This window comes from Parasteatoda tepidariorum, chromosome 1 (assembly GCF_043381705.1).
Source record: "Parasteatoda tepidariorum isolate YZ-2023 chromosome 1, CAS_Ptep_4.0, whole genome shotgun sequence".
Lineage (NCBI taxonomy): Eukaryota > Metazoa > Arthropoda > Arachnida > Araneae > Theridiidae > Parasteatoda > Parasteatoda tepidariorum.
Genome location: NC_092204.1, coordinates 6,964,159 through 6,975,076, shown reverse-complemented (window position 1 = coordinate 6,975,076; position 10,918 = coordinate 6,964,159). Strand labels below are relative to the sequence as shown.

Genomic DNA, 10,918 nt, shown 5'->3' with positions numbered 1-10,918 from the left:
CAGATCCGCCTTTATCTGGATCAATGATAATAATATCAATAGCGCTACCATTTTTTCAGACTCGTTGTCCTCCCTCCAGGCCCTGGCTGACCCAGAACCAATTTCAAAACTGATTGAAAATATTAAAACATATTGGCACAGAGGTATTACAATGAATTGGGTTAAAGCCCACGTGGGGATCCAGGGCAATGAGGAGGCCGACGAAGCAGCTAAGGAGGCCATTGGCTCCGAGATTATAGATCTCCAAGTTCTGAGGATCCCTAGGCAAGCAAAGACCGAAATCAAGCGGATTCTAATGGCAAGGTGGCAGTACAATTGGTACAATTCTAATAAGGGCCGGCAGACTTTTAAGTTTATTAAGACCCCGTCAACTACAAGAATTCAATCAAATTTCTACTTAAATCAATACCTGACGGGGCACGGAGTGTTCGGGACCTACCAAAGGAAGTTTTTCAATAAGGATGATAAATGTAACAATTGCGATCAACCCCAAACAGTAGAACATCTTCTATATCACTGTTCTCGGTTCCGAGCACTCCGACAACAACACTTCCTCTAGAAGAACGAGCATCAAATTTTTGCCAGTATCATTTGCCGTAATATCATTAAACAAATTATTAAAACTACGCTCGAGGAGGTGTTGGTCCAAAATAATAATAACAACTTTTAATGTCTTTTAATCTTGTTATTGATTGTCGCCTTGCCAAACTCCCTTTTATCTGGACCACTTGCCCATTTTTACCAACTTTACCATTTTACTACTTTACCATCTTATTATAACTGTCTTGTTTTTAGTCTGCTTTGTCATGTTTACAGGTTTTGTTTGTTTTAAACTGTATTTTTACTTTTTTTTTACTCCTGTTTTATTGTAATGTCTTTTAAGTCATGTACCTCAGATTTTATACTGTTCTTCGGCACCCCTGTGCGTTTTTGCCTTCGGAGCGTGTTTACTTTTATCCTGTTGCAGATTTTAAATGCTTTACCATTTTTTAAAATTGGTTTTACATATTGTGTCAGCTGGTCTGACTAATGGTTTTACCCTTGTCCTTTTAGCTAATGATAAGTTGATTGATTTTAATTCCAAATTTTAAACATTGGTGGTGGTTTTTTTTACATTGTACTACTGTAAGTTTTTTTTGTTGTACTTTTGTCTCCAGCTCGTCAACTTTTTCAATGTTTAATCACTCTGGTGTCACCTTTGCTTGATAGTTGTCGCATTTGTAGAACCCTGTCGAGCAAAGTCTCTTTGTTACTTTTACCCCAGCTATACTGGTGCTCAGGGTATGTATTATTATATACCTTCCTCGAACTGTCACTATCCTTGCCAAAGGCAAAATGCTATGTAAAATAGGACAACTTTTAAGGCTATAAGGGTCTGTTGACCTGCCATATAAGGGTCTGTTGACCTGATATTTTTAAACATTTTATTACTATGTTAATTTATGTAAATGGCCTGATGCCATCCCGATTCTTCTAGGCATATTTTTTGTATTTTATATATAAGGGTATGTTGACCTTTTTTTAATGTATTCCATTGTATTTGGCGTATGAGCCTATTGGCCTAGGCCGCTGTAAAACTTTCAAATACCTTGATATAAAAGGGAGCTAGGGGGTCTTGAAATTTGAACCTTTCTCGAGCCATTTTATTTTTTATTCTTTTTTTTTATTCCATTACGCTTTCTTTGCTGGACTTCACACACAGAAAACACACCATGCATGCTAGAATATCCAAAATGTTACAAAAGAAGTCGGAAAAGAGCAAATAAACTGATTTTAATGGATTTCTCCTGTTTTTTCCCATTTTTCTCAATAAAAATTATTTTTAATACATGCAGGAACCTCCAGAATATCTAAAAACACATAAAAAAAAATAATATAATTTAAAATAAACAAAACAAAAAAAAATATTTTCGAAAATTTTACCGCCCCTGGGATTCGAACCCAGGACCCNTTTTTCCTACATGCAGGAACCTCCAGAATATCTAAAAACACATAAAAAAATAATATAATTTAAAATAAACAAAACGAAAAAAAATATTTTTGGAAAATTTGACCTTCCCTGGGATTCGAACCCAGGACCCCTCCCTCCTGCAGCGAACTTGCTCGTCTGGGGGCTTATCTTCCAGTCCACAGTGATACGTGAAGCCTACCACAGTTTCGCTTCAAAAGCTCTCTCCTTTCCTCTTCGCAATATACCTCTAGAGGGCCACTGAGACCCCCATAATTGGCCTATAAAAATTATCTTCTGCAGCCTTGTTTGGACCATAGTTAGGGTCCAAGTTTGAAAACTATACCTTGATATTAAAGGCAGCTACGGAATCTTGAAATATGAACCTTTCTCGAGCCATTTTATTTTTTTATTCCTTTTTTTATTATTCCATTACGCTTTCCTTGCTGGACTTCACACACAGAAAACACCCCAAGCTTGCTAGAATTTCCAAAATGTTACAATAGAAGTCTAAAAAGAGCAAATAAACTGGTTTCCTGAATTTTTCCAGTTTTTTCACATTTTCCCAATAAAAAATTTTTCCTACATGCGGGAACCTCCAGAATATTGGAAAACACATAATAAAATAATATAATTTAAAATAAACATTAAAAAAAAGAAAAGTTTTCGAAAATTGAACCGTTTCTGGGATTCGAAAATTGGACCCCTCCCTCCTGCAGCGAAAATGCCTGTCTGGTGGCCTACTTTCCAGTCCACGGTGATACGTGAAGCCTACCACAGTTTCGCTTCAAAAGCTCTCTCCTCTCATCTTCGCAATATACCTTTAGGGGCCCACTGTGACCCCCCTAATAGGCCTATAAAAATTATCCTCAGCAGCCTTGTTTGGACCATAGAACACTACTTGAGGTCCGAATTTGAAAATTATACCTTGATATAAAAGGGAACTAGGGGATCTTGAAATTTGAACCTTTCTCGAACCATTTTATTTTTTTATTCTTTTTTTTTTTATTATTCCATTACGCTTTCTTAGCTGGACTTCACACACAGAAAACACCCCAAGCTTGCTAGAATATCCAAAATGTTACAATAGACGTCGAAAAAGAGCAAATAAACTGATTTTCCTTGATTTTTCCTGTTTTTTCCCATTTTTCTCAATAAAATTTTTTTTCCATACATTCGGGAACCTCCTGAAAATCGAAAAACACATAAAAAAATAATATAATTTAAAATAAACAACAACAAAAAAGAAAATTTTTTGAAAATTTGACCGTTTCTGGGTTCGAACCCAGGACTCCTCCCTCCTGCGGCGATCTTGCTTGTCTGTTGGCTTACCTTCCAGTCCACAGTGATACGTGATGCCTACCACAGTTTCGCTTCAAAAGCTCTCTCCTTTCCTCTTCGCAATATACCTCTAGGGGCCCACTGAGACCCCCCTAATTGGCCTATAAAAAGTATCTTCAGCAGACTTGTTTGGACCTTAGACCCCTACTTAGGGCCCGAGTTTGAAAATTATACCTTGATATTAAAGGGAGCTAGGGGGTCTTGATATTTGAACCTTTTTCGAGCCATTTTATATTTTTATCCTTTTTTTTTATTATTCCATTACGCTTTCTTTGCTAGACTTCACACACAGAAAACACCCCATGCATGCTACAATATCCAAAATGTTACAAGAGAAGTCGAAAAAGAGCAAATAAACTGATTTTCCTGAATTTTTTCAGTTTTTTCCCATTTTCCCTATAAAAAAATATTTTTCCCGACATGCTGGAACCTCCAGAATATCGAAAAACACATAAAGAAAGTAATATAATTTAAAATAAACAACAAAAAAAAGAAATTTTTTTTTTGAATAGTTGTCCGTCCCTGGGATTCGAACCCAGGACTCCTCATCCTACAGCGAACTTGCTTGTCTACTGGCCTACCTTCCAGTTCACGGTGATACGTGACGCCTATAACAGTGTCGTTTCAAAAAAAGCTCCCTCCTCTCATCTTCGCAATATACCTTTTAGGGCCCACTGTGAGCCCCCTAATGGGCCTATAAAAATTATCTTCAGCAGCCGTGTTTGGACCATAGACCCCTATTTAGGGTCCGAGTTTAAAAATTATACCTTGATATTAAAGGGAACTAGGGGGTCTTGATATTTGAACCTTTCTCGAGCCATTTTATTTTTTTATTCTTTTTTTTATTATTCCATTACGCTTTCTTAGCTTCACACACAGAAAACACCCCAAGCTTGCTTGAATATCTAAAATGTTACAATAGAAGTCGAAAAAGAGCATATAAGCTGATTTTCCTTGATTTTCCCTACTTTTTCCCATTTTCCCTATAAAAAAATATTTTTCCCGACATGCTGGAACTTCCAGAATATCGAAAAACACATAAAGAAAGTAATATAATTTAAAATAAACAACAAAAAAAAGAAAATTTTTTTTTGAAAAGTTGACCGTCCCTGGGATTCGAACCCAGGACTCCTCATCCTGCAGCGAACTTGCTTGTCTGCTGGCCTACCTTCCAGTCCACGGTGATACGTGACGCCTATAACAGTTTCGCTTCAAATAAATCTCCCTCCTCTCATCTTCGCAATATACCTTTTAGGGCCCACTGCGAGCCCCCTAATTGGCCTATAAAAATTATCTTCAGCAGCCGTGTTTGGACCATAGACCCCCAGTTAGAGTCCGAGTTATAAAATTATACCTTGATATTAAAGGGAGCTAGGGATCTTGAAAATTGAACCTTTCTCGAGCCATTTTATTTTTTTATTCTTTTTTTTAATTATTCCATTACGCTTTCTTTGCTGGACTTCACACACAGAAAACACCCCATGCTTGCTAAAATATCCAAAATGTTACAAGAGAAGTCGAAAAAGAGCAAATAAACTGATTTTCTTGGATTTTTCCTGTTTTTTCCCATTTTTCTCAATAAATTTTTTTTTTCTTACATGCAGGAACCTCCAGAATATCTAAAAACACATAAAAAAATAATCTAATGCAAAATAAACAAAAAAGTAAAAATTTTTGAAAATTTGACCGTCCTTGGGAATCGAACAGAGGACCCCTCCCTCATGCAGCGAACTTGCTTGTCTGCTTGCCTACCTTACAGTCCACGGTGATACGTGACGCCTATAACAGTTTCGCTTCAAAAAAATCTCCCTCCTCTCATCTTCGCAATGTACCTTTTAGGGCCCACTGTGAGCCCCCTAATTGGCCTATAAAAATTATCTTCAGCAGCCGTGTTTGGACTATAGATCCCTATATAGGGTCCGAGTTTAAAAATTATACCTTGATATTAAAGGGAGCTAGGGGGTCTTGATATTTGAACCTTTTTAGAGCCATTTTATATTTTTATTCTTTTTTTTTATTATTCCATTACGCTTTCTTTGCTAGACTTCACACACAGAAAACACCCCATGCATGCTAGAATATCCAAAATGTTACAAGAGAAGCCGAAAAAGAGCAAATAAACTGATTTTCCTAAATTTTTTCAGTTTTTTCCCAATTTCCCTATAAAAAAATATTTTTCCCGACATGCTGGAACCTCCAGAATATCGAAAAACACATAAAGAAAGTAATATAATTTAAAATAAACAACAAAAAAAGAAATTTTTTTTTTTGAAAAGTTGACCGTCCCTGGGATTCGAACCCTGGACTCCTCATCCTGCAGCAAACTTGCTTGTCTGCTGGCCTACCTTCCAGTCCACGGTGATACGTGACGCCTATAACAGTTTCGCTTCAAAAAAAACTCCCTCCTCTCATCTTCGCAATATACCTTTAAGGGCCCACTGTGAGCCCCCTAATTGGCCTATAAAAATTATCTTCAGCAACCTTGTTTGGACCTTAGACCCCTACTTAGGGTCCGAGTTTGAAAATTATGTCTTGATATTAAAGGGAGCTAGGGGGTCTTGAACTTTGAACCTTTCTCGAGTCATTTTATTTTTTTATTCTTTTTTTTTATTATTCAATTACGCTTACTTTGCTGGACTTCACACACAGAAAACACCCCATGCATGCTGGAATATCCAAAATGTTACAGTAGAAGTCGAAAAAGAGCAAATAAACTGATTTTTCTGGATTTTTCAAGTTTTATCCCATTTTCCCAATAAAATTTTTTTTTCCTACATGCCCTGCATATAGTAACCTCCAGAATATCGAAAAACACATTAAAAAAATAATATAATTTGAAAAAAGAAAAAAAAATTTTTTTTTTAGAAAATTTGACCCTCCCTGGGATTCGAACCTAGAACCCCTTCCTCCTGCAGCGAACTTGCTTGTCTGGTGGCCTACCTTCCAGTCCACGGTGATACATGAAGCCAACCACAGTTTCGCTTCGAAAGCTCTCTCCTCTCATATTCGCAATATACCATTAGGGGCCCACTGTGACCCCCCTAATTGGCCTATAAAAATTATCTTCCGCAGCCTTGTTTGGACCATAGACCCCTACTTAGGGTCCAAGTTTGAAAATTGTACCTTGATATTAAAGGGAGCTAGGGGTCTTGAAATTTGAACCTTTCTCGAGTCATCTTTTATTGTTCTTTTTTTTTATTATGCAAGTACGCTTTCTTTGCTGGACTTCACACACAGAAAACACCCCAAGCATGCTAGAATATCCAAAATGTTACAATAGAAGTCGAAAAAGAACAAATAAACTGATTTTTCTGGATTTTTCAAGTTTTTTCCCATTTTCCCAATAAAAATTTTTTTCCTACATGCCCTGCATATAGCAACCTCCAGAATATCGAAAAACACATTAAAAAATAATATAATTTAAAAAAAAGAAAAAAAAATTTCTTTTTTTAGAAAACTTGACCCTCCCTGGGATCCGAACCTAGAACCCCGTCCCCCTGCAGCGAACTTGCTTGTCTGGTGGCCTACCTTCCAGTCCACGGTGATACATGAAGCCAACCACAGTTTCGCTTCAAAAGCTCTCTCCTCTCATCTTCGCAATATACCATTAGGGGCCCACTGTGATCCCCCTAATTGGCTTATAAAAATTATCTTCAGCAGCCTGGTTTGGACCATAGACCCCTACTTAGGGTCCGAGTTTGAAAATTATACCTTGATATTAAAGGGAGCTAGGGGGTCTTGAAATTTGATCCTTTCTCGAGTCATTTTATTTTTTTATTCTTTTTTTTTTATTATTCAATTACGCGTTCTTTGCTGGACTTCACACACAGAAAACTCCCCATGCATGCTAGAATATCCAAAATGTTACAATAGAAGTCGAAAAAGAGCAAATAAACTGATTTTCCTGGATTTTCTCCAGTTTTTCCCCATTTTAGCAATAACAAAAAAATTTTCCCTCCATGCAGGAACATCCAGAATATCGAAAAACACATGAAAAATAGAATATAATTGAAAGCAAGCAAAAAAAAAAAAGAAAATTTTTTGAAAATTTAACCGTTGCTGGGATTCGAACCCAGGACCCCTCAATCCTGCAGCGAGCTTGCTTGTCTNTAAAAATACAAAAATATATACTTGAGGTTACGAAATAATAACTTAAGGTAGAACGTGGAACACGTGACGTTAATAAAAAATTACCTTTCCAAGTGTTGAAAATACACTTCAGGTTGATTTATAACAACCAGAAGTGCAAAATGGCCCACCTTAGGTTGAAAAATATATACCTCTACAAGCATAAAATTGTATACCTGAGGTTGAAAAATAATTACCTGAGGTAGAACAAAATACATTTGAGGCTGATTTATAAAAACCAGAAGTGTAAAATGACACATCTTAGGTTGTTGAATAAATACTTCCACAAGTGTAAAAAAATATACTTCAGGCTGATAAGTAATAACCTAAGGTTGAAAATGAAACACTTTAAAGTAGTAAATATCTACCTCTCCCCAGATGTAAAATTAAACACCTCAAGTTGAAGCATATATACCTCTGGAGGTATATTTAAGGTATATTTGAGGTTGGTTTTGAGGTATTCATTTGCACCCTTTTCAACCTCAGCGACGTATTTAAATAACAACCTTCTTTATACCTTTAAAATATACCTCGTTTATACCTCATTTATACCTTGATTTTTTCATAAGGGTTTGGTCATGAGTTCCTGTACAATTCTTATTCCTTATATGGTTTGTTTTGCCTCCCCTCAAGGTTTACCTCATGATTTTAGAATCACCTTGTATGTGTATACCGTTAAAAATTTTTTAAAATGCCATTAATTTCATTTTTGAAAGCAAAATTATAACACTTTTTTTTTTAGGAGAACTCAGTTTGTACAAGTTAACATCTACCACCTAAAAATTATTTTTCTTAATTACTATTTATAAATTTATCATATCATTTCAAATTTATCATTTCTTAATTGCGGCCGCTAAATGTTATAATTGGATATTTGATAGGAGTCCACTGCCTTTTTTATTTATTTAAATTGAAATAAAATTCCTTTTAAAGTTTGTACAGCGTTTAAAAAAAAGAACCAAATTTATAAATAATATAGGCTCTAGTTGGGGAAAGTTTCGTTAGTGTCGTCATTCGGTGACGTAGGACTAACCCTTCCGTCTTGAAATTTCATTGCCACTCAAAAGATAAAGATTCCCTTTAACTTTAGGCCTAGTATCTACATCACTAAAGATAAAAATACATTGATTATATACTAATGGCAACCATACATTTTTGTCAACCGCGAGCTTGCAAGTATTGTTATGTTTTAGCGGTTATGGCCGAATAACTTTTGAAAGTTTTAATTACGCCGATTTATATTTAATGTATCACATAAGTTATTAACATGAATTCCGAAAACGTTGTGCTGAATTTGAGTATGTTTTTTAGTTACTCTAATAAAAATAGTATTTTAGTTATGATTAATTAAAAAGAAGTTACGAAATAACTTCCCTTCTCTTTATGCATGCAGTTTTGTATTTTTATAGTCATCACTCAGTTAATAAGTGCAGAAATAGCTCCGAACGTATTCCACACTCGAAACATTGTTATTACAATTATTATGAATGCATCACTAAGATTTTTTGTTTATTGAAAAATGTACTATTTACATTTATGTATCTTTAAAAATGTACTATTCGAGAATTTATGTAACAACATTTTTTTTTCTACGTCTATTAAATATCTTTAAAGTCTAATGTCTACATTCATTACATAACTTCAAAGATTAGATTATTGACCTTTTAGTCATTATTCATAAATTTTAAGAATTCAGAGCAAGAATCTGAGAAACTGTCACACCTAACATTGTGGGGTGATTCATGCAATCTCAGATTTTCTTCAAAAATTACTAATTGTTATATACTTTGTCAAAAAACAAAGTCTAAAATTCTTTGCCCCAAAGTTGAGTTGTTCATTTTTTATGGCCCCCTAAAGCAGGAAAATTTCAGCGTTTTTGCACTACATGGAAATTGCAATGACCCACAGCTCTTAGCGCAAACAAAGTGCCTCCAAGTAATTTAAATATCTGAAAAGTAAGGATGTTGAACTTATTGAAATGGGTAAAAAGTTTGTGGTAAGTTGTTGCCAGAGGGTCCCTGAAAGTCGTAAAAAGAGGTGTTTTTGCTGTTTTATGTAATTTTAAATGGCTAACTATAGTTTGCCCCTTCTAGTTGCCATGGTAAATGAAGTGTCATTTGAAAGATATACAAAAACATTTTCAAAAATTATATAATTGAGGCATATTTAATGCGCTCTTAATTATTTGAAGTTGAAACTTGAAAATTTTCAAATTTTACCTATATTTTAACTGTCATAACTTTTTGCGGCATAAATATATGGAAATAATTTTTTTACCTTTATTTTACTCCTTTATTAGTCTATTCAAAAAAGTTATATTTATTGAGGCATTTAGCTTTAAATAAATTAAAACATTTTTTTAACATATCATATTTTGGTATTTTCTTTCTCGAAGCAACTTATTCAAACACTTTACTTTCTATATACATTTCACCATAAGAACCGATATTTCTAACATTTTATTGTATATAATCTTGTTGGTTATCCATTAAAATAATATTTTATTATCATTGACATATACAATTTGTATAAAACAAAAGTACATAAAGGTAATGCTGTAAAACATTTGTTTTGTAGTTACAAAATGTGTGTGAATTATTTATTTAATAGTTTCTTGAATAACAGTTGGATGCCTTTTAAGCTTGGGACAGTAAAAGGATCCACACCGCATAATTGTATAGGACCGAAGAAGATGGCTCTTCAATATACTGTGTCAAAGTTATCACATATCAGCCATTTAAACTTTTGAGCTTCTCACTAGCCTAGAAATTTCATCTTGAATGAATCATTTCCACAGTCTTCTAGAATTTTTCGTCCTTAAAATCTTCTGTTATACATTACTGCATAAAATGAATGAGGATGAAGTTCAGTTTCCTTTTCTTCAAAAATTTTGATCTATTGCCTAAATATTATCTCTGAAAATCCCAAAATTTATTGAAAAGCTGTATTATATTTTTTAAGAAATTGTTAACTGTTGAAAACATTAAATAAATAAAAGATATATAAAATTAAAAACATAACAAACCTCATTTTCTTCAGTGGCAACTACTAAAAGATGGTCTTCGTATTCATTTTCATCTTCTTTCACAGTATCTAAATCTATACCTTTTCCATTTATTCTGCTGAAATCAGAAATCACTTGTTCATTCGGAAGATATTCTTCTGGGCAAAACGTTTTCTTTCCATCTACTGTAACACGTCTCATTATCTTGACTACATTCTGTGCAGTAAATTTTATTGCCTTTTTTTTATCTCCTTTGTAAAAATATTACTGTAGAAGCTGTTTTTGATTTTGGTTCAGACATGTGATTTTTCTTTTTGGTTTCACTGCCCATCCCAATTGTGATACCATAGCTGAGAAGTTTTCATTTCTATTAGATGAGCCAGCAATTTTTTAAAAAAATTAGTAGTTTGGAAGACTATTTTTTTTTTACTGTCTCAATTTTTTTAGTAAACATTTTTCAGCTTTGTCCACTTCTGATAGTAATTTTGGAATAGTAT

General features: G+C 34.3%; 1 protein-coding gene across 2 annotated transcripts in view; it reads left to right on the top strand.

Annotated features, from left to right (window-relative positions):
• The first annotated feature begins 8,469 nt into the window (after window positions 1–8,469).
• Window positions 8,470–10,918, top strand: part of LOC107453018 (nuclear pore complex protein Nup205) — a 100,221-nt gene continuing 97,772 nt past the window's right edge. For both annotated transcript variants that reach the window (XM_043044863.2, XM_071184022.1), the window contains exon 1: window positions 8,470–8,715. In XM_043044863.2, coding sequence (XP_042900797.1) covers window positions 8,685–8,715 — 31 coding nt within the window. In that variant the 5' untranslated portion in view covers window positions 8,470–8,684. The remainder of the gene's footprint in view (window positions 8,716–10,918) is intronic.